This window comes from Borostomias antarcticus (genome assembly GCF_949987555.1).
Source record: "Borostomias antarcticus genome assembly, chromosome: 3".
NCBI classification, from domain to species: Eukaryota; Metazoa; Chordata; class Actinopteri; order Stomiiformes; family Stomiidae; genus Borostomias; species Borostomias antarcticus.
Window position 1 is genome coordinate 570,667 of NC_140236.1, and position 25,364 is coordinate 596,030.

The following is a 25,364-nucleotide window of genomic DNA, read 5'->3' on the forward strand; positions in this document are numbered from 1 at the left end:
TGTGTTGATGTCCATCTTGATTTAACCCCATAGCGACAAGCAAGCGACTTGTCATGCATCAGAGTGTCACTCTGGTATTTACAATGGAATTGTTTCATTTTACGGTGCCGTCCATCTTGGAGTATGTTGGGCTACATTCTAGTTATGAGGTTGACGCTCCATATCCTCCTCCATCCAATGCATTGTTCATTTTACCGCTGATTAATATCTTGTTTAAACAGCCAGCAGACACACCAACGCCAGCAGTGTGTTCATAAATCCTCTGGAGCTGATCAACACAATGGCCACATTCCTTTAAAGGCTGGGGGGTGGCTTATACTGGGGGGGGGGGGGTAACATCCCTGCATCTCCACCTCTCCAACAGAGACAAATTAATCCTAAGAATATGGGACTGGAACAAAAGCATCACTCAGTGTGCATGTCGGTTGATCTACAGCATGAGTGAGATGTCACACTCTGGAGCGTGTCCAGCAGCACTATGCTGGGGTTCTGGAGAGCAGGTTAGGGCCCGATCTCTCACCCCGCACCCTCCTCGGCTCCAAACTCATCTTAAGCACTTAACATTCGCTCAAACAATAACAATGTAGCAGGCCGACGTTGTGTTGATTGTTTATTACCTCTGCCCCACTGACAGTGCAGGGCGAGAGGTAATGTTTTCGGTGGCGTGCATTTGTTCGTTTATTGGTTGGTTGATTTGTTTGTTAGCAGGATTACGCAAAAATAGGGATACACAATATATCGGCAATCATATCGGTATTGGCTGATGTTGGTATCAGTCCAATGTGCAAAACAGGGCCGATGTGAACAGCTGATAATTATTTTTGTCTAGTTGCTGTTGTATATGTTGTTTTTGACGGGAAATAATTCAGTAAATCTATGATTTATCGGCTTTTCCAATTTTTTTAGAAATAGAGACAGTGTTTCCATGTGTTTTTCAGTATGTATAACATTTGATTATCATAGAAACTTGTTTTTATACAGAACAAATTGATCGGTAAATATCGGTTATCGGCCATGACAGCTTTATTAATATCTGTTAATATTAAATGATTAATATCATATTGGATTGGACTGACATGAAGCTCTCTATCTAACGAAGGCAGCAATACCAAACAAGTCCTGCTTGCACATGCGCAAAGACCTAAACCAAAACTTTGAACGAAGCCAGCTCCTCATGGGGGGTGCTAGAAGCAGGGTTTAGACAGGGGTGTGCCGGGGGAGAGCCCGGAGTGTACCTCTCCTCTCCTCCAGGGGGGTTCCACAGAGCTGCGCAAACACTTGACTTGGAAACATCTTCACTGATGAACCCAGGGTCATAGGGTGTTTCGGGTCTTTGATCATCAGACACCCTCACCTGGGCGACCCAGCTGGGGGTGATCAGCTACACCATGGATCCCACCTCTTGATCCACAACCACCTCAAAGCTTCAATGATGTTCTTGGTGGCTTTTCTCTCTTGCAACCCTCTAATGCCAAGGAGCGTGAGTGCCCGGTGTAGAGACTGCCCTGGAAATCCCCTGCAGCCCACCTGGATAGGCCTACAGCCGGCCCTCCATCTGGTCCCTCTGCAGGCCTCCACCAGCTCACGGTATTTGGCCCTCTTTCACCCATGGGCCTCCTCTATCCAGTCTTCCCATGGGCCTCCTCTATCCAGTCTTCCCATGGGCCTCCTCTATCCAGTCTTCCCATGGGCCTCCTCTATCCAGTCTTCCCAGGGGACTGTGAGTTCCAACAGAACCACTTGCTTTGAACTGTCAGATGTTAAGACCAAGTCTGGCCTGAGTGACTTCATACTGTAGCAAGGTGCTCCGGAAACCTAAACTACCTCCCAAGGTCCACTTTCAGCTGCCAGTCATGAGCTAGGCTAGCAGCCCAGTTGTGACCTTGCGCTCAGCATGGGGTTTCTCCCCTGCCCTGACAAAGGCGCTTTTGTGCCTCATTGGGAGCTGATGTTTGCTGTGTTGTATTTCAGTGCAGATGGTGTCAGCTACTGCCTTCAGCACCCGGTCATGGCACCATGTGTACCTTCCCTCTCCCAGGGCTTTAGGGCAGCAATTCAGGATGTCCTCCAGGGAACCTCTTGCCAGGCACAGTGGGCATGCTGGTGTTTCTGCTAGACCCCAGCTATGCAGGTTGGACGGGCTTGGGAGGACATCATACACTTGAAGCCCTCCATGATGGTTATTGGGACTGTATATCAGCAGCGGCCAAAGCAGTGTTGGCAGGATAACATGCTGATATATTCATGCCTTGAACTTCCCTGGGAGACCTGACCTGTCCACTGCTGATAGCCATGTTTTCAGTTCTGTGTGTGTTGACTGGACTGCCACCATGTCTCTCAGGTTTCCATCGAAGATCTTCCCCAGGCTCTTCATGGGCTTCTCGGACACTGATGGAATTAGACTCCATCCAAATTGAAGCGGTACTTATCCACCACTCTCCCCTTCCTCAGGCCAGGGACCGGGATTTGGCTCACTTGAAAATCATTCCCATGTGATGAGCCTTTCCAGTCCTCGAAGGAGCCAGCGGCATCCGTAAACTGATGTTTCTATGACCGTCAGATTGTCCATGAAGGCTCGAATCGGAGGTTGGTGAATGCCGGATCTGGACAGGGGGGCCCTACATTACACTTCTGCTGCCTTGGCAAGCATGTTCATCGCCAGGGTGAACAACCAATGATGATGCCTTTCTCTAGTCATGCAGATGTTGTTGTCCCAGAAGTGAATCTCAAACTGGAACTGCTATAGTAGTCCCGTATCAGTTCTTTGATCTTCTCTGCAACACGGTGTAATGTAAGCTTTTTGGCCGTAGGCATTGGCGAGGTCAAGCCAAATGACTGACAGGTCTCCTCAGTTTCCCTTGCACACCGTATCAACTGGCTGACCAGTAAAATGTGTCCTGTGTGCTCTAAATAGCCCAGCATGCCTGGAACTCCTCCCTTCTGCACTGTGGTATCAATTTAAGAATTCCTCAGGAGGTACTCTATCAGCTGGTTGGCAAGCATTTTGAAAAAGATTTTTCCTTCCACACTGAGTAGGAAGATGTGCGGAGCTGCGTGATGTCAGACACCTTCTGCATGTCGCCACTGCTTGGCTACCTTCCCACTCCGCCATACTACCCTGATTAGTCTCCACAGCCTCTCTAGGAGTCTCAGGCAGTGTTTTGTAGACTTTGTATGGCACTCTACTCGGCTCTGGGGCTACACTGGTCCATGCAGCTCGTACTGTGTCCCTGATAGCTGTTTAGTGAATCCAAAGGGTTTTGCTATGAAGGCAGTCTGCTTGCAAGCCCTCTCTCTGCCCCTTCTCCTGTGCCGCTCAGCACGTTGGAGGGAGATGAGCTTCTGTCTTACGATGTTCCAGAGCTCTGTAAGGGCTGGTCTGTTCTCTTCTCTCGCCTTCCTGTACCGCTGTCTTAGAGACTGCAGTTCTTCCCTGAGCTGGGCGATCTTGATCTTGTGCCAGTGTGGCCTAGCTGTGTTCTTGGTTTTAGGTTGTTTGACGCTAAATCTCTGAGCACCGATGCTGATGATCAAGGTGCACATCAACTGGAGTTGCTGATCCACTTCCCCCCCTTGATGATGCCTCGAGGGCAGCGTCAACGTCGTCATCAAACTGGTGCTACTCAGTCCCCTTGTGTGCGGCATACGACCTGGCGATGTTCAGATTGTTTGCTAGGTGCAGCATGTAGAGCTCGGAGGTTCTGGACATTGTGGGGTGGCTCCGGGTCCTGCTCCTCCTCCGTCTCACCAGGGAGAAGTCCTGGGCACTGACTCTGTGTGTTGCTCAGCTTGCTTCCTCCTTGTGCAGCTCGTCTTGCTCTGGTGGATCCTCAGACGTCTCCGATTCCTGCAGATCTTGCTGCATAAACAGGTTTCTGTCATTGTCGATACTCCATTGCTCATGTTCTGTACCAGGAAATCTGTCCACCAGGAAATCTGTCCACCTGGGGTGCCCCCCCCCCCCCTCTCGGGCATCCCTGGGGGTATCTTTCAGTAGGTCTTAGTGTAGGTGCTCCCTCACGGGAGGGGTGCTGGCCCTCACTGCCCCAGTTGCCGTCTCTCCATGCTGTCCTGTCTCTCCAGCTGTCACCACACTGTTTGCGGTCGTCATCCAGCCTTTCCTGGAAGTCACTGGCCAAACATGGTATGTCTAAATGTAAAAAACAACAACAAACAAATTCCTTTCTCTAGCACTGTGACTGGTGGTGGCACTTGCTCTTATAGAAAGCTTTACTGACTATGACTGGGATGTCAGTTCACTTACTCTAGACAAATGCACTTATTGTAAGTCTCACTTTGGATAAAAGCATCTGCTAAATGACTCAAATATAAATGGCTGTGCCATGAATGTGTAATCCGCATTCAGACCCACCACACCTACAGTACCTTACTTATCATCAAGCAGGCCCCTAGTGGTGTATAACATGGTCAGCGGTGCCTGTCTACATGTGATGTGACACACTGCCACGGATTTGCTTGTGCCTCTGCACGAATCCTACAGTAGTACCATTTTAGCAAGGTGGCACCCATTCAAAAGGCGGCCAAATACTGAGCGACAATGTACCATTGTTTATTCACAGTCTGCCTGAAGCTCACATTACATATTAATCTCAGCCTCCATCATTAGAAGGATATGCTGCACTGTAAAACAGTTGAGTTTAGTAGTCCCAACAAAATGGCGTCACGGATGACCGCAATGGTGTGCCGTGTTCTGTTGTTTTTTCTGTTTAATTAAGTGTTTTGCAACCAGTCCAGAAATTCCCTCACCAGAGAGGAGCTCCTGAATAGGGAATCTACCCCTGCAGATTTAATTCAGGATTTTCTCATCCCAACCGTGGAAATTTTGGACATTCAGGTCAAAGGTACGCTCACCTTAGTCCAGGCTATCAGGCGGAGGAAGCGTGGGAAATGAGCTGGAGCGCTTGTCCGGCCTCGGAGACACGGTTCACGAACCCCTCTACCCGGTATCATATTATCCAATGTGCGCTAACTATGCAATACAATGGATGAACTCCGGCTACTATTAGCGAAAAACAGAGACTTCTCATCATCCTCATTCCTGACATTTATAGAGACATGGCTAGGTGACCATATCCCAGACGCTGCCGTACAGTTGGAAGGCCTACAGCTTAGTACAGTAGCTACACCTACAGCTGTACCTCCAGCCACCTGTCTGTCAAGCTGCCTACAGCTGGGAGATCAACCAGCTGCTGTTCTGGTGCGGCCAAAACAACCTGGAGGTCAATGCTCTCAAGACAGTGGAGATGGTCATAGACTTCAGGAAGGAACCAGCCCCCTCCCCCCTTCACACTGAACGACACCCCTGTGTCCACTGTTGACTCCTTCCTATTCCTGGGCACCACCATCTCCCGGGACCTCAAATGGGAACTAAACACCAGGTCCCTTGCAAAGAAGACACAGCAGAGGATGTACTTCCTGAAGAAATTCGGCCTACCAAAGGAAATTATGGTGCTCTTTTGCACCTCCATCGTTGACTCCATCCTCACCTCCTCCATCACCATCTGGTACCCCGCCGCTGCAGCCAAGGACAGGGCAAAACTGCAGCGCGTCATCCGATCTGCCAAGAAGGTGATCGGCTGCAACCTGCCCTCCCTCCTGGTCCTGCACAACTCCAGGACCCTGAAGCGGGCCAGGAAGATTGCGGCCGACCCCTGCCATCCCGGCCATAATCTCTTCATGCCCCTCCCCTCAGGCAGGAGGCTGTGGTCCATCAGGACCACTGCAGGCCACAGAGGCAGCTTCTTCCCCACGGCCATCAGCCTCTTCAACAAGACTGGTGTCCCCCTCTGACCACCCCCCCCCCCCCCCCGCCCCATCACAGACTCCCCCACCGCAGAGAGACACTGTCAGTAGACACATGCACATGACTACTTGAATGTATAGGACCTGAATGTATGTATAGGATGCACCGCACTCACACATCACGCCACACACACATATACGCACGCACACACACACACACACACACACACACACACACACACACACACACACACACACACACACACACACACACACACACACACACACACACACACACACACACACACACATATTCACTGTTTATACACTGACTACACTACTTTTTCTACATTGCTCTTTTCTTTAGCTTATCCTTTTTTTGCACTAGCTTTTTGTACTTTCCATTTGCACTGTCCTGTCTGTGCACTGTCCTGTCTCGTTCCTGCACCCTGTCCAATGTTGTCTCAATATTATGCACCTCACCGGAAACCACATTCCTAGAACCTTGTAAAGCTGCATGGCAATAAACAGTTTCTGATTCTGAATACAGAGATATTATGTGACGGCTGTATCAAGATGGGCTTAAAAACCTACTCCATTAAAAGTACATGCTTGAACACATCTCTATGGCAATTCAATCACATCATCATGTAACGTCATGTAATGACGACAGCTGCCACACTATAGGGCCATCCCATTTCATCACAAAAAAATTCTAAAATGAACTACAGGCTAAAGAAATGGCTATTAGGAGATATTATAGTGGGACTAACGGTTGGTATAGTTCACATTCCTCAAGGTGAGCTGAAATCCTATTGAGCACAGATAATTAAGTAGGCCTAAATTTAATCAGGACAGAAGTTATGAAATTGTTTTTCAGCCGAACCCCTCAGCCTCCCGTAGTCGTTAGTGCTATTCAAAATGGAGAAAACGAAAGGCCTAGGCCTATTGATTTTTTTGTCTGATTCGCACGTGTCAGTGGCAGATTGTATAGCGGCAAGTATTCTAACCACATTGAACGCTGTCAATTTTGTGTCCACTGTCCACTGAGGTTTTTCAAGAAAGTGTCATTACATTGCCTGAAATAGCCTAGTATCTTAGCTAATAGCAAGTAACTTGTGCCTGCATGAATCCTACAGTAGTACCATGATTCTGACAAGGTGGCGCCCATTCACAAGACGGCCAAATACTGAGCTCATACCAAAACAAATTCATTTGACAATGTACCATTGTTTGTTTCCACAGGACTCGGACTGAAGCTCACATTACACATTAATCTCAGTCTCCATCATTGAAAGGATAAGCTGCTGTAATACAGGGAGACGTTATGTGACCTGTATCACGATCCCTCTCCAGCAGAGCAATACAGCCTTACCCGTTACTCACTATCTATCAGGTGGGGTTAAAAAAAGCTACTCCATTAAAAGTACATGCTTAAACACATCTCTATAGCAATTCAATCAATTCATCGTGTAATATCATGCAATGACAACAGCTGCCACACTATAGGGCCATCCCATTTCATAACGTAAAATGTCTAAAATGTGTCAAATCTGACAGCCAAAAATCACACTGATATTCCAAGCTCTCTTAAAAACACTTTGGTGGTGTCCCTTTTCTTTGTGATACTGGGAAGCATCAAATGGATGTTCACTCACCAGAGTCAAGGTGTGGTTTGATCAATGAACCATGGCTAGCTAGAGTGTGATTGAGTTTCATAGAGGTCTGTTAGACGGGTTCCAGTCAGACCCTGCTCTTTCCCTTTGGCTACACAGCCTAAACGCCGGGCCGGAGCCATTACAGAAACATATCCCTTTAGGAAATGACCTCCGATAACACTAACCTATATGGTTTGAGGTTACACCTCAAGGTTCCAGACAATACCACCTTGATCTCAGTGGGGGTTTTCACACAGAGCTACATTGTATGACTTCTACCTCCTATGAGTTCTCTAGAGTCAGACCAAGAGGAAGGAGCTTTGAACAGTCAAGTACTGTGTGTGTGTCGTGAAGAGGAGGTAGTGTGTGTGTGTGTGTGTGTGTGTGTGTGTGTGTGTGTGTGTGTGTGTGTGTGTGTGTGTGTGTGTGTGTGAGTGAGAGAGAGAGAGAGAGAGAGAGAGAGAGAAATGGGAGGAGGGCAAGATTGTTCACTTTTTCCTGAGGTAAAATTCAGTTAGCAGTAGGACCCAGTGGCTTGTTGTAGACTATCTATCAGCAAGCATACGTTTATGGGGTTGCCAGCCAAGAATGGGGAAAACCTTCCAAAGAAGTTCAACACAATAACAAAAAGGTTCAGCTTTGAGCTGTCATTGGCTAAAAAACAGCTGACAGGAAAATAGAATGTGTCTTGATGCAGGAGCAGAGCCTACCTGGGCCACTATATGAGGAGCAGTAAACAGCATCTTGAACTTTTTTTTTCACATTAACAAGATCACTCACCTGGGATGACAAGATGTGCGCTTCAGTGGCAGTTTACAGGAACATTTACACCGAGGACCGGTTCAGACAGTCCTACGGGACCGAGGACACCCCGAGTGGAGGCGGGGGACTGCGGGAGAAGCTGGCGGGATGGTGCAGGTGTTCCCGACGCGCAGGGCTGCACCTGTTGAGGGAACGAGTGCCCATTTTCGACTGGCTGCCGAACTACAGGATAAAGAAATGGTTATTAGGAGATATTATAGCGGGACTCACGGTCGGTATAGTTCACATTCCTCAAGGTGAGTCGAAATCCTGAGCACAGACTGTTAAGCAGGTCTATATTTAATCAGGACAGAAGTTATGAAGTAGTTTTTCAGCCGAACACCTCGGCCTCCTCTCGTAGTGGTTAGGGATATTCAAAATGGAGAATGAAAGGCCTAGCCTATTGATTTGTTTTATTCCCACGTGTCAGCAGATTGTAGAAGAGTCCTAACCAATCACATTGACAGCTGTCATTTCGGGTCCACTCTCCAGGCTTTTAGAGAAAGTTACATGGCATTGCCTGAAAGGTCCTAATCTCTATTTGATAAATATTACCCCCTAATAGAGTTCTTTATTCGAGACTGTTGAGCACAACAATACCATTATTCTTCACCTATCCTTAGTAAGGCAACCTGCCATGCTGTTCTATGCATCCTGACTGGCTGGACCAGCACCTGAGCCAACTAGTTTGTTTTGGCGCCCATACGTTTCTTCTTGGACAGGGCATTGACAGATTGCTCACTTATTATTTACAGCATCAACGTGGCATACTGCTTATTATGATTTGACAGACAGTGCGGTTATTGCACACTATGGTTCAGCTTGAGGTGAAATACTTGTTCTTTTTTGGGGGGAGGGGGGGGGGTTATATATTTTGCATATTTGTATGTAATGAAATCTATATGTGCCTTTTTGTTTCTTACTGCTGCAACAGAGCACTTGTTTAAAGCTATTTATCTATTTATCTGGGCAGTAAGTGCTTGTTTGCTTGTAAAAGCACTATATAAAACATTAGAATAAACACAAACACACATGAATACATTCATATATTTATCTTAATAAAAAACAGCAGTAACTGTCCATGGTGCAGGTGGCCAGTCTGAAGAGAATTAGAGAATGTTTATTTATTGTTGTTGTTTGTTTATTTGTATTGACTGTATAGTGTTTTTACAAGCATACAAACACTTACTGTCCACACATTTCTTAGGTTTCTCTCTATATATACACAAAATTACAAAATAATAATGTAGCTAATGAAGTTACAGTACTGTAATGCATAATGACATATTCAAATATATTGTAACCACTGGCAGATGTATTTTTTCCTGATGAAACATGCATCCTTCATAGCATGGGAATACATTTGATGGTTACTAACGTCACTGCCAGCATGGGAATACATTTGATGGTTACTAACGTCACTGCCAGCATGGGAATACGTTTGATGGTTACTAACGTCACTGATGGTTACTACCTTCGCTGTGTGCTGATCAAGTTCAATCATAAACGAGCTCTCCCTCCTCCTGTAACAGGAATGGCGTTCGCCCTGTTGACAGCCGTCGCCCCGATCTACGGCCTCTACACCTCCTTCTTCCCCGTGGTCCTCTACATGCTGTTTGGTACCGGTCGCCACGTCTCCACCGGTAACGCTCAAAAACAAGACAATATACTTCATTATCACTTGTTAGGATAGCAACTCCACCGGTAACGCTCAACAAACAACACAATATACTACATTATCACTTGTTAGGAGAGCAACTCCACCGGTAACGCTCAAAAACAAGACAATATACTACATTATCACTTGTTAGGAGAGGAGCTGAATGTGCCTTCTGCCCATCAGTCTCAGCCACCACCCCCCATGGGATCTGATGTTAGTAGAGTTGAGCACAGGGACAGCCAGCATGTATGTTATGATGAGCTAGTCACATACAGTAACACTCATTTAGAGCACTCATTTAAGACAATAGCCTTACATTTGCAGCAACATGTATTGTTATAGGAGAGAGATAGAACGCACACCGTAGCTCGATGCCATTTCGGTACTCAGTTTTTAGATGAGGTTACACTGGTAGCACGGTCAACTTCCCAGATAGCAAGCGGATGTGTAATGATTCTGGGCCATATATGGGTCAGAACTAAGCCACAAGGGCCAGATCTGGCCTGTATATGGCCCAGATGCGCTTGCTATCTGGGTTCTCATCACTGATGTTGTTGTCGTCCTCCCAGGTACCTTTGCGGTGGTGAGTCTGATGACGGGCTCGGTGGTGGAACAGCTAGTGCCCAGCCCCCTGCAGCTCAACTCCAGCAGTTCTGAAGCTGCGGACTTTGAGGCCCAGAGGATCGGAGTGGCCTCAGCTGTGGCTCTGCTCTCTGGGATCATGATGGTGAGGGAGGGTCAGGGGTCAGGGTCTGCTCTCTGGGGTCATGATGGTGAGGGAGGGTCAGGGGTCAGGGTGTGCTCTCTGGGGTCATGATGGTGAGGGAGGGTCAGGGGTCAGGGGTCAGGGTGTGCTCTCTGGGGTCATGATGGTGAGGGAGGGTCAGGGGTCAGGGTCTGCTCTCTGGGGTCATGATGGTGAGGGAGGGTCAGGGGTCAGGGGTCAGGGTCTGCTCTCTGGGGTCATGATGGTGAGGGAGGGTCAGGGAGGGAACTCCACACCTGCTCAACCAAAGCAGGCTCTAGACAGGAGTTGGAGCAAACAGCATTCACACAATGTAATTTTGTAATTTGGCCATAATACAGTTTTCTGTGTTAGCATGCTTGGCAATTCATTGTAATTCATTGTAATTCATTCTTTGTATTGTAATGTTGATACTGATGACAGGACCTTCCCCAGGAAGAACCGCTGTTACTTTGTAGCAAGTAATGGGGTTCCAAATAAACAAACTGTATAACTCATATGACTCGATGCTCGCAAACCATCTGAGAGATATGGTATGAGAGATATGGTATGATGGTATATGCACTTGGCGTTGATCAAGGTCTTACTCCTGGTTTCATGTTTCCCCTCAGCTGTGCATGTTTGGACTGCGGCTGGGTTTCCTGTCCACCTACCTGTCCGACCCCATTATCAAGGCCTTCACCAGCGCCGCCGCGCTCCACGTCACCATCTCACAGCTGCAGAACATGCTGGGTCTGAGGCTCCATCGCCACTCTGGACCCTTCTCCCTCTTCAAGGTCAGCAGCTGTCCCCCCATACAGGAGTCACAGGGGACACAACATGGATCCAGGAGTGACATACGTTTCTTTGTTGTGGCTTGATAAGCATGTTTTGGTTTATAGACTATGGAGGCGCTGGGTTAGGGTTATGATTCCTGCGTATCTCACCCACTCCCTGTCCTGTAGACCCTGGCTTCAGTGATGGAGAACCTGCCCCAAACCAACCTGGCGGAGCTGCTCATCTCCCTGGTGTGTCTGGCCATCCTGGTTCCTGTGAAGGAGGTCAACATGCGCTTTCGCCAACACCTGAGGACGCCCATCCCCGTAGAGATCCTCACGGTCGGTCAGCCAGGGAGGATGGACTAGCCTCCGACTCACGTTTATTTCATTCATGTGATAGTGGGCTACAAGATGGACCAAAGAAGTAGAGTTACTGAAGGGCATGATCGTCCCCCACCCGGCGACAGCCGAAGGGGGGGGGGACTTTAGGTTGGCCGGTGTCACGTCTTGAGTGAGTGAGTGAGTGAGTGAGTGAGTGAGTGAGTGAGTCAGTGAGTGAGTGAGTGAGTGAGTGAGTGAGTGAGTGAGTGAGTCAGTCAGTCAGTCAGTCAGTCAGTCCCCTGTAGTACCAGAACCCACCACAAAAGGGGCGCCTTTCCAATGCATTTTCCATTGACAAGTACATTTAGATTTTTACATCATAAACTATGCTTGGTGTCTCAGTATCGTCTCAGACAAGTTTACTCAGGAAACCATGTAGTTTCTACATCCACAGAGAGTAGAGCTTGAGGTGTTTAGTACTGCTAGATATGTCTGTATTTCAACATTCATTATAGGACTTTAGACCATACAGGTGCATGGACTTGTTTGACCACTAGATGGAGACGTTATTGTACTCTTATTCACTCTACCATGGTTTGTAGAGAGCTTACTTTGGTCAATTGATACATATTATGTGACATTAGTAGCGCTAGATATGTCTGTATTTCAACATTCATTATAGGACTTTTGACCATACAGGTGCATGGACTTGTTTAACAACTAGTGAATGTTGCGTCCAAGGGTCATGCCTCTCGATTCCAGATTGCCGGCATGTTCTATAGAATCACACATTATACCGTCTTTCTTTGGTTCATTATAAACAAACAAAGCAAGAAAATTGAGGGGTCTTCTACAGGGCAACATAGTGGGACCTCTGTATAAAAACACCTAATGAGAAGCAGGGGGCTTGATAGCACGAGGGAACATGCATAATGGGTGGGGGACAACATGTTTACATATGTACAGTACTTGTTTACTATTAGATTTGCACTGTATATGTCTATTTTTATAATATTAATTCTTTTTTTTTCTTTCAGGTTATTATAGCCACAGGGGTGGCCTACGCCTCCTCTCTGAATTCTGTCTACGACGTCCAGATAGTGGGCCACATCCCTGCAGGGTAAAATAACATTTCCATATAGTTTGGTCTATTTAGAATTAGCTCCAGAATGATCTAGTTCTGTTATGTGTCACTTCTTAGTGTCAGTGTATTAACTATAAAGGAAATCCGCTTCCTACTACTGTATATATCCCCCAGGTTCCCCATTCTACTACTGTATATATCCCCCAGGTTCCCCAGCCTACTACTGTATATATCCCCTAGGTTCCCCATTCTACTACTGTATATATCCCCCAGGTTCCCCAGCCTACTACTGTATATATCCCCCAGGTTCCCCAGCCTACTACTGTATATATCCCCCAGGTTCCCCATTCTACTACTGTATATATCCCCCAGGTTCCCCATTCTACTACTGTATATATCCCCCAGGTTCCCCAGCCTACTACTGTATATATCCCCTAGGTTCCCCATTCTACTACTGTATATATCCCCTAGGTTCCCCAGCCTACTACTGTATATATCCCCTAGGTTCCCCATTCTACTACTGTATATATCCCCCAGGTTCCCCAGCCTACTACTGTATATATCCCCCAGGTTCCCCATTCTACTACTGTATATATCCCCTAGGTTCCCCATTCTACTACTGTATATATCCCCTAGGTTCCCCATTCTACTACTGTATATATCCCCTAGGTTCCCCATTCTACTACTGTATATATCCCCCAGGTTCCCCATTCTACTACTGTATATATCCCCCAGGTTCCCCAGCCTACTACTGTATATATCCCCTAGGTTCCCCATTCTACTACTGTATATATCCCCTAGGTTCCCCAGCCTACTACTGTATATATCCCCTAGGTTCCCCATTCTACTACTGTATATATCCCCCAGGTTCCCCAGCCTACTACTGTATATATCCCCCAGGTTCCCCATTCTACTACTGTATATATCCCCTAGGTTCCCCATTCTACTACTGTATATATCCCCTAGGTTCCCCATTCTACTACTGTATATATCCCCTAGGTTCCCCATTCTACTACTGTATATATCCCCCAGGTTCCCCAGCCTACTACTGTATATATCCCCTAGGTTCCCCATTCTACTACTGTATATATCCCCCAGGTTCCCCATTCTACTACTGTATATATCCCCCAGGTTCCCCATTCTACTACTGTATATATCCCCCAGGTTCCCCATTCTACTACTGTATATATCCCCTAGGTTCCCCATTCTACTACTGTATATATCCCCTAGGTTCCCCATTCTACTACTGTATATATCCCCCAGGTTCCCCATTCTACTACTGTATATATCCCCTAGGTTCCCCATTCTACTACTGTATATATCCCCAGGTTCCCCATTCTACTACTGTATATATCCCCTAGGTTCCCCATTCTACTACTGTATATATCCCCCAGGTTCCCCATTCTACTACTGTATATATCCCCCAGGTTCCCCATTCTACTACTGTATATATCCCCCAGGTTCCCCATTCTACTACTGTATATATCCCCTAGGTTCCCCAGCCTACTACTGTATATATCCCCCAGGTTCCCCATTCTACTACTGTATATATCCCCTAGGTTCCCCAGCCTACTACTGTATATATCCCCCAGGTTCCCCATTCTACTACTGTATATATCCCCTAGGTTCCCCATTCTACTACTGTATATATCCCCTAGGTTCCCCATTCTACTACTGTATATATCCCCTAGGTTCCCCAACCTACTACTGTATATATCCCCCAGGTTCCCCATTCTACTACTGTATATATCCCCCAGGTTCCCCAGCCTACTACTGTATATATCCCCCAGGTTCCCCAGCCTACTACTGTATATATCCCCCAGGTTCCCCATTCTACTACTGTATATATCTCTCAGGTTCCCCATTCTACTACTGTATATATCCCCCAGGTTCCCCAGCCTACTACTGTATATATCCCCCAGGTTCCCCAGCCTACTACTGTATATATCCCCTAGGTTCCTCATTCTACTACTGTATATATCCCCTAGGTTCCCCATTCTACTACTGTATATATCCCCTAGGTTCCTCATTCTACTACTGTATATATCCCCTAGGTTCCCCATTCTACTACTGTATATATCCCCCAGGTTCCCCAGCCTACTACTGTATATATCCCCTAGGTTCCCCATTCTACTACTGTATATATCCCCCAGGTTCCCCATTCTACTACTGTATATATCCCCTAGGTTCCCCAGCCTACTACTGTATATATCCCCTAGGTTCCCCAGCCTACTACTGTATATATGCCCCAGGTTCCCCAGCCTACTACTGTATATATCCCCCAGGTTCCCCAGCCTACTACTGTATATATCCCCCAGGTTCCCCATTCTACTACTGTATATATCCCCCAGGTTCCCCATTCTACTACTGTATATATCCCCTAGGTTCCCCACCCTACTACTGTATATATCCCCTAGGTTCCCCAGCCTACTACTGTATATATCCCCTAGGTTCCCCATTCTACTACTGTATATATCCCCCAGGTTCCCCATTCTACTACTGTATAGATCCTCTAGGTTCCCCAGCCTACTACTGTATATATCCCCTAGGTTCCCCATTCTACTACTGTATATATCCCCCAGGTTCCCCAGCCTACTACTGTATATATCCCCTAGGTTCCCCAGCCTACTACTGTATATATCCCCTAGGTTCCCCATTCTACTACTGTATATATGCCCCAGGTTCCCCAGCCTACTACTGTATATATCCCCCAGGTTCCCCAGCCTACTACTGTATATATCCCCCAGGTTCCCCAGCCTACTACTGTATATATCCCCCAGGTTCCCCATTCTACTACTGTATATATCCCCTAGGTTCCCCAGCCTACTACTGTATATATCCCCCAGGTTCCCCATTCTACTACTGTATATATCCCCTAGGTTCCCCAGCCTACTACTGTATATATCCCCCAGGTTCCCCAGCCTACTACTGTATATATCCCCCAGGTTCCCCATTCTACTACTGTATATATCCCCTAGGTTCCCCAGCCTACTACTGTATATATCCCCCAGGTTCCCCAGCCTACTACTGTATATATCCCCCAGGTTCCCCATTCTACTACTGTATATATCCCCTAGGTTCCCCAGCCTACTACTGTATATATCCCCCAGGTTCCCCAGCCTACAACTGTATATATCCCCCAGGTTCCCCATTCTACTACTGTATATATCCCCTAGGTTCCCCATTCTACTACTGTATATATCCCCCAGGTTCCCCATTCTACTACTGTATATATCCCCTAGGTTCCCCATTCTACTACTGTATATATCCCCTAGGTTCCCCATTCTACTACTGTATATATCCCCTAGGTTCCCCAGCCTACTACTGTATATATCCCCTAGGTTCCCCAGCCTACTACTGTATATATGCCCCAGGTTCCCCAGCCTACTACTGTATATATCCCCTAGGTTCCCCATTCTACTACTGTATATATCCCCTAGGTTCCCCAGCCTACTACTGTATATATGCCCCAGGTTCCCCATTCTACTACTGTATATATCCCCTAGGTTCCCCATTCTACTACTGTATATATCCCCTAGGTTCCCCAGCCTACTACTGTATATATCCCCTAGGTTCCCCAGCCTACTACTGTATATATGCCCCAGGTTCCCCAGCCTACTACTGTATATATCCCCTAGGTTCCCCATTCTACTACTGTATATATCCCCTAGGTTCCCCAGCCTACTACTGTATATATGCCCCAGGTTCCCCATTCTACTACTGTATATATCCCCCAGGTTCCCCAGCCTACTACTGTATATATCCCCTAGGTTCCCCAGCCTACTACTGTATATATCCCCTAGGTTCCCCATTCTACTACTGTATACATCCCCTAGGTTCCCCAGCCTACTACTGTACATATCCCCCAGGTTCCCCATTCTACTACTGTATATATCCCCTAGGTTCCCCAGCCTACTACTGTATATATCCCCTAGGTTCCCCATTCTACTACTGTATATATCCCCTAGGTTCCCCATTCTACTACTGTATATATCCCCTAGGTTCCCCAGCCTACTACTGTATATATCCCCCAGGTTCCCCATTCTACTACTGTATATATCCCCCAGGTTCCCCATTCTACTACTGTATATATCCCCTAGGTTCCCCAGCCTACTACTGTATATATCCCCCAGGTTCCCCAGCCTACTACTGTATATATCCCCCAGGTTCCCCATTCTACTACTGTATATATCCCCTAGGTTCCCCAGCCTACTACTGTATATATCCCCCAGGTTCCCCATTCTACTACTGTATATATCCCCCAGGTTCCCCATTCTACTACTGTATATATCCCCTAGGTTCCCCAGCCTACTACTGTATATATCCCCTAGGTTCCCCATTCTACTACTGTATATATCCCCTAGGTTCCCCAGCCTACTACTGTATATATCCCCTAGGTTCCCCATTCTACTACTGTATATATCCCCCAGGTTCCCCATTCTACTACTGTATATATCCCCCAGGTTCCCCATTCTACTACTGTATATATCCCCTAGGTTCCCCACCCTACTACTGTATATATCCCCCAGGTTCCCCATTCTACTACTGTATATATCCCCCAGGTTCCCCATTCTACTACTGTATATATCCCCCAGGTTCCCCATTCTACTACTGTATATATCCCCTAGGTTCCCCATTCTACTACTGTATATATCCCCTAGGTTCCCCATTCTACTACTGTATATATCCCCCAGGTTCCCCAATCTACTACTGTATATATCCCCTAGGTTCCCCATTCTACTACTGTATATATCCCCTAGGTTCCCCATTCTACTACTGTATATATCCCCCAGGTTCCCCATTCTACTACTGTATATATCCCCTAGGTTCCCCAGCCTACTACTGTATATATCCCCCAGGTTCCCCATTCTACTACTGTATATATCCCCCAGGTTCCCCATTCTACTACTGTATATATCCCCTAGGTTCCCCAGCCTACTACTGTATATATCCCCTAGGTTCCCCAGCCTACTACTGTATATATCCCCCAGGTTCCCCAGCCTACTACTGTATATATCCCCCAGGTTCCCCATTCTACTACTGTATATATCCCCTAGGTTCCCCAGCCTACTACTGTATATATCCCCTAGGTTCCTCATTCTACTACTGTATATATCCCCTAGGTTCCCCAGCCTACTACTGTATATATCCCCTAGGTTCCCCATTCTACTACTGTATATATCCCCTAGGTTCCCCATTCTACTACTGTATATATCCCCCAGGTTCCCCATTCTACTACTGTATATATCCCCTAGGTTCCTCATTCTACTACTGTATATATCCCCTAGGTTCCTCATTCTACTACTGTATATATCCCCTAGGTTCCCCAGCCTACTACTGTACATATCCCCCAGGTTCCCCATTCTACTACTGTATATATCCCCCAGGTTCCCCATTCTACTACTGTATATATCCCCTAGGTTCCCCATTCTACTACTGTATATATCCCCCAGGTTCCCCAGCCTACTACTGTATATATCCCCTAGGTTCCCCAGCCTACTACTGTATAAATCCCCTAGGTTCCCCAGACTACTACTGTACTGTATATATCCCCCAGGTTCCCCATTCTACTACTGTATATATCCCCTAGGTTCCCCAGACTACTACTGTACTGTATATATCCCCCAGGTTCCCCACACCCAGCATGCCGGCCCTGCACACCTTCCCAGACATAGCTGGAGACACCGTGGCCATCACGTTTGTGGGATACGCTGTGTCCGTCTCCTTGGCAATGATCTACGCTGACAAACACGGTTACTCCATACATGCCAACCAGGTGAGCTGAGCTTACACTAGGAACTCTGCTCACAACCTGGCGCTTAGAGACAAATCACTGTACTGATAAATGCATAGAGATTAGTCATTGTAATAATCTCTAGTCAGGCTTCTCTGTACCGATTTCAGTCGTCATACACACTTCTAGCTGAGGTGTTGACCTACAAAATGATAGAATAAGAATGATAGGCTATAGAATACCTGGAAGTAGGGTGTAGTGTGAGTAGACCATGCAAGCTGTTGTAGGGCATAGTACTGTATGAGTGGTATATGAAAGGTGTAGTATGTGTGTGCTCTACTGTACTATGCGCTGAGCCTTCTTTGTCATGACTGCAGGAGCTGCTGGCCCACGGCATCTCCAACACGGTGTCCTCTCTCTTCACCTGCTTCCCCAGCTCGGCCACGCTGGCCACCACCAACATCCTGGAGAGTGCTGGGGGCTACACACAGGTACTGAACATCGCTACACGTCACTGAGCCAACCAGCTCTAGGGATGGACTGAACACCGCTACACGTCACTGAGCCAACCAGCTCTAGGGATGGACTGAACACCGCTACACGTCACTGAGCCAACCAGCTCTAGGGATGCACTGAACACCGCTACACGTCACTGAGCCAACCAGCTCTAGGGATGCACTGAACACCGCTACACGTCACTGAGCCAACCAGCTCTAGGGATGCACTGAACACCGCTACACGTCACTGTGCCAACCAGCTCTAGGGATGCACTGAACACCGCTACACGTCACTGTGCCAACCAGCTCTAGGGATGGACTGAACACCGCTACACGTCACTGAGCCAACCAGCTCTAGGGATGGACTGCTCATTCTGTCTAGCCAACACTCAGGATCCCTGCTTCAGGACTGATGATGAATTTCTGCCGGTCAAACTATTGGAACAAGAAATATATACATATAAGAATATAGGTTGTTTCTCCCCATCAGTGTCTAATGGGTTAGTTGATAGAACATGTAAAGAGATAAACATTAACAACGTTTTTTCTCTCTCTGTCCACCCAGCTCTCTGGCCTGTTCACCAGTCTGGTGGTTCTGGTGGTTCTGCTGTTGATCGGGCCTCTTTTCTACTTCCTGCCCAAGGTCAGTAAGGCCTGGATTACATCCATGTGTGTCGCCGAAAAAGACCCCCGTTCGCGACTAGCAGTTACAATACTCCGACGAAAACGTACGTTGAACAATAATAATAAGGTGAACAATAGGACAAATTGCATTTAAACTGATGCGTTTGACACCTCAGTTTCATAATATAATATTGTTCTCATACAGTACCAGCACGGATTGAGATTGAACAAATAGAGTTTGAAATAAAAGTAGGCTATCTTTTTGGATTTGTCACAAAAAAGAGATGATTTTAAAAGCAGGGAATGTGCATGTTTCAACCTGGATCAGGGAAGCAGGGAATGTGGATGTTTCAACCTGGATCAGGGAAGCAGGGAATGTGGATGTTTCAACCTGGATCAGGGAAGCAGGGAATGCAGATGTTTAAACCTGGATCAGGGAAGCAGGGCATGTGGATGTTTAAACCTGGATCAGGGAAGCAGGGAATGTGGATGTTTAAACCTGGATCAGGGAAGCAGGGAATGTGGATGTTTAAAGCTGGATCAGGGAAGCAGGGAATGGGGATGTTTCAAACTGGATCAGGGAAGCAGGGAATGTGGATGTTTAAAGCTGGATCAGGGAAGCAGGGAATGTGGATGTTTAAACCTGGATCAGGGAAGCAGGGAATGTGGATGTTTAAACCTGGATCAGGGAAGCAGGGAATGTGGATGTTTAAACCTGGATCAGGGAAGCAGGGAATGTGGATGTTTAAAGCTGGATCCATACTGGATCTACACGTGGATCCTTCTGGCCCTAGAGTGTTTGTGAGTGTGGTGTGCTCAGTGCTCAGTGCTCAGTGCTCAGTGCTCGTGTTTGTGAGTGTGGTGTGCTCAGTGCTCAGTGCTCAGTGCTCAGGCCTGTGCGTCTGTGTTCAGGCGGTGCTGGCGTGCATCAACGTCACCAGCCTCAGGCAGATGTTCCTGCAGTTCCAGGACCTTCCAGAGCTGTGGAGAGTCAGCAAGATCGACTTTGTGAGTCCCTCTCTGTCACTGTGGGTTCAGCTCACAAACGCTCTGAACCTTAGTCTTACTCCACTTGAGGCCAATTCCCCAGACGGAGAGACATGAGTGCTGCTTTTCCATGACTGCTGTCTTTAACTGTCTTTTGAACTGTCTTGCATGTTTGCTGATGATTGGCTGCTGTATGTCTGTGCTGGTGATACTCACTGCTCCATGTAGTGTTGCATGTTGTTTTATATATGTGTTGTGATGTGTCAATCTGTGCTGTTTTTAACTGTCTTATATCTAACCTTGTTTTATTTTCAGCCCCCTAACCCCCTTCCCTCAAGAGGCTTGTGCTTTTTGCCAGGCCGCCTTTGTAAATAAGAACTTGTTCTTAAATGCTTGCCTGGTTAAATAAAGGTTAAATAAAAAATTAAATAAAAATGCCAGATATTGGTTAGCTTCGGTACTGTCTTGATTTGAGTGTTGAATTAACTTGAATTTGGGGACAGAATATATTGATGTCCCTTGTCTGTGCAGGTTGTGTGGTTATATTGATGTCTTTGTCTGTGCAGGTTGTGTGGCTGGTCACCTGGTCGTCTGTGGTGGTGCTGAACGTGGACCTGGGTCTGGCCATCGGGGTGGTCTTCTCAATGATGACCGTCATCTGCAGAACACAGAGGTACATGCTGACCCCACCCAGCACCACCGTGATCTATGCCTTACAGTTAAGGCCTCATACACAGGACAGGTTTAGGGACAGTGTTGCCAGCAATGATCACCTCAATAGTCTTACACTGAAAATCAGCACCTTTACTGTACGATTGCTGAATATTTACTGATATGTATATATAGTGTATATATGTGTATATAAACAGATCTGATATACAATGATATGTATATATATGTGTATATTAACAGATCATGCTTGTGTTCTCAGGGCTAGGTGCTCAGTACTGATATGTATATATATATATAATTGTATATTAACAGATGTGATATTTACTGATATGTATATATATATGTATATATATGTATATATTTAACAGATCCTGCTTGTGTTCTCAGGGCCAGGTGCTCAGTCCTGGGAAGGGCCAGCAACACTGAGATCTATAGACCTCTTGAGAACCATAACAAGGTGAACAGACATCTCACTGACTCACTATGACTGGCGCTTCGCCTGTACCTGAACACCAGAGCTGTGTTCAGTTATCACCTATTTCCCTTTGGGCCTGTGTCCCGGAGCCAGATGAATCCTAGTCCACAACCAGAACAGATGTTTGTTGCTCAGAAGTATTCTGAATCTGTGTGGTGGCTCAGAAGTGTTGTGAATCTGTGTGGTGGCTCAGAAGTATTGTGAATCTGTGTGGTGGCTCAGAAGTATTGTGAATCTGTGTGGTGGCTCAGAAGTGTTGTGAACCTGTGTGGTGGCTCAGAAGTATTGTGAATCTGTGTGGTGGCTCAGAAGTATTGTGAATCTGTGTGGTGGCTCAGAAGTATTGTGAACCTGTGTGGTGGCTCAGAAGTGTTCTGAATCTGTGTGGTGGCTCAGAAGTGTTGTGAACCTGTGTGGTGGCTCAGAAGTATTGTGAATCTGTGTGGTGGCTCATAAAGACTAGTGACCCTCCCACAGTGCTACGAGGTGCCAGGCGTGAAGATCCTGGCCTACAACGGACCCATCTTCTACGGAAACCGCAGCTTCTTCCGGGAGGACGTGAGCCGTCTGCTGGGGCTGACCCCCGAGAGGATCCGGCGCAGGGAGAAGGCAAGGAGAGACCTGGAGAAGAGGGAGAGAGACGCGCCCAACACCGTGGTGAGACCGCTGCACCGCTAGATACTTCACATGAGACTTAACCTGAACATAAGCACAGTCAGTAAACATAAACACAGTCCATAAACATGAACACAGTCAGTAAACATAAACACAGTCCATAAACACAGTTCATAAACATGAACAGTCAGTAAACATAAACAGTTCATAAACATAAACACAGTCCATCAACATGAACACAGTCAGTAAACATAAACACAGTCCATCAACATGAACACAGTTCATAAACATAAACACAGTCCATAAACATGAACACAGGGACTAATCCATTCATAAATACAATGTAATGTACATACTGTACATACTGTACATACTGTACATACTCAGTCAATGCATAATAAAACACTAATACTTATTTCAGACCTGCAAACTCTTGAGTAGTGAAAAAGGTGACAACATACAAAACTAAAACCCTCTAGATTCACTTCAACTACCCTGTTTGACTTAACTAAGGTGACTGTAGCCAAAAGGTGACAAGTTTGCAGGTGTGTTATTTGTGCCCTGAAGATCCTCGCCTTCATTTGACAGCACAGGTGTGATTGTGTGACTTATGTCCTATTGTGAACATATTTGTTCCCTAGGAGAGAGGTGTAGCAAACACCTCATTTTCGTCAGAGAATGAATTCTTTAAATCGGGTAAGTGAACACCCTGGGGGCATCGTTGGCTGTTCACCAGTCCTCTCTGTTTCACCAGAAATGACCAACGCAGTGTCCTCCTGTCTCCTCCTGTCTCCTCCTGTCTCCTCCTGTCTCCTCCTGTCTCCTCCCGTCTCCTCCCGTCTCCTCCTGTCTCCTCCTGTCTCCTCCTGTCTCCTCCCGTCTCCTCCTGTCTCCTCCTGTCTCCTGTCTCCTCCCGTCTCCTCCTGTCTCCTCCTGTCTCCTCCGTCTCCTCCTGTCTCCTCCTGTCTCCTCCGTCTCCTCCTGTCTCCTCCTGTCTCCTCCTGTCTCCTCCTGTCTCCTCCTGTCTCCTCCGTCTCCTCCTGTCTCCTCCTGTCTCCTCCTGTCTCCTCCTGTCTCCTCCTGTCTCCTTCTGTCTCCTGTGCAGAAACGTCAGGCGCTGATATACAGGCTGTGCTCATGGACTGCGGCAGTGTGATCTTTGTTGATGTGGGAGGAGCCAGACTGTTCATTCAGGTTGAGTAGAGATATTAGTACAGCTCGTTAGTGTCAGCTCGTTAGTGTCAGCTCGTTAGTGTCAGCTCGTTAGTGTCAGCTCATACACCTCTGTTCATTCAGGTTGAGTAGAGATATTAGTACAGCTCATACACCTCTGTTCATTCAGGTTGAGTAGAGATATTAGTACAGCTCATACACCTCTGTTCATTCAGGTTGAGTAGAGATATTAGTACAGCTCGTTAGTGTCAGCTCGTTAGTGTCAGCTCGTTAGTGTCAGCTCATACACCTCTGTTCTGTTCAACTGTCAATTACTGACATTTCTTGCTATTTTCTAGATGTGCATCGAATGCCAGAAAGTTGGGGTACGCATGTACTTGGCAAACTGCAACGGTAAGAACATTCATTTGTTGGTAAATGGACTGCATGTACAGTATATAGTGCTTTTATCCAAAGCGCTTAACAATGGCCTCTCATTCACCCATTCATACGTACATTTACACACCAACGGCAGCCAGCTGTCTTGCAAGGTTCCAGCTTGCTCATTGGGAGGTTCAGTGAGCCGGGAATCGAACCGCGACCCCCCACTCTACCTCTTGAGCCACAGCCGCCCCCATCTTTACCAGATCGTTCACAGCCACATAAGACAGCGCATGTTTTCCAGGCATCACAGGACCTGTGTGTGTGACTGTGGTATTGAGTAGAGATGTTGACTGAGTGTCCATACTGCAGAGAGCGTGCTGAAGATCCTCACGGCTAACGGTCTGATGAACTACATGAACCCTCAACACATCTTCGTCACCGTCCACGACGCCGTGGTCCACATTCAACAACAGAAGGTATCCACATGCTGAATGAATACATGACTAGAAATGGTTCCATGAATGCATTGGTGGTGCACGTGCGTGTGAGCAGGACATGTTTGGTGTTGCTGCGTTCGTTAGGTCGAGAGCTTTATACCAGTCCAGACCCTCTGTGACCTTCCCACGTCGAGATATGGTTTCAAGATGCCGCCTTTGACAATGAATGGAGGTGAATGGGCGGCCGTGTTTGGGCAGCTCGTGGACCTGCCCCGTGATTCAGATCCGCTCCAAAGTTGAACGGGTTCTAAGTACTGTAGGCCCATGCTTCACCCCTCCAAATTCTGTCTGGTAGTTTTTGCATAATCCTGCTAATGGACGAACAAACAAATCAACACAGGCCTCCAAAAACATGACCTCTCTCCCTGTTCTGTTGCTGGGGCAGAGGTAATAATATGGAATACATCAAATATAAGTTTTATTGATTATTTAAATGGTTTCTCTGGTACTTTGTTGTTGTCGTTTACAGGAGAAACCTCCGGAAAACACCACAACAGTTTGGGTGTGAGACGGGCAGCAAGTCAAAGATGCAAGTCAATGACAACACAGCACATCCACCACCAGACAAGGAACCTCCACCACCCAGACACCCACCACCCAGACACCCACCACCCAGACACAGCACATCCACCACCCAGACACCCACCACCCAGACACAGCACACCCACCACCAGACAAGGAACCTCCACCACCCAGACACCCACCACCCACCACCCAGACACAGCACACCCACCACCAGACAAGGAACCTCCACCACCCAGACACCCACCTCCCAGACATCCACCACCCAGACACAGCACATCCACCACCCAGACACCCACCACCCAGACACCCACCACCCAGACACCCACCACCCAGACACCCACCACCCAGACACCCACCTCCCAGACATCCACCACCCAGACACAGCACATCCACCACCCAGACACCCACCTCC

General features: G+C 47.2%; 1 protein-coding gene across 1 annotated transcript; it reads left to right on the forward strand.

The window, feature by feature from the left end:
* Positions 1–8,214: 8,214 nt before the first annotated feature.
* On the forward strand, positions 8,215–24,935 carry slc26a10 (solute carrier family 26 member 10; the record flags this gene model as incomplete). Its single annotated transcript, XM_084436444.1, has 18 exons — positions 8,215–8,479; positions 9,755–9,865; positions 10,452–10,609; positions 11,239–11,403; positions 11,572–11,724; positions 12,744–12,826; positions 18,419–18,566; positions 18,902–19,015; positions 19,587–19,664; positions 20,558–20,653; positions 21,199–21,305; positions 21,692–21,761; positions 22,257–22,436; positions 23,036–23,090; positions 23,500–23,588; positions 23,906–23,960; positions 24,300–24,406; positions 24,897–24,935. The coding sequence occupies 18 exons, from the start codon at positions 8,215–8,217 to the stop codon at positions 24,933–24,935; spliced, it is 2,073 nt and encodes a 690-aa protein (XP_084292570.1).
* Positions 24,936–25,364: the final 429 nt, after the last annotated feature.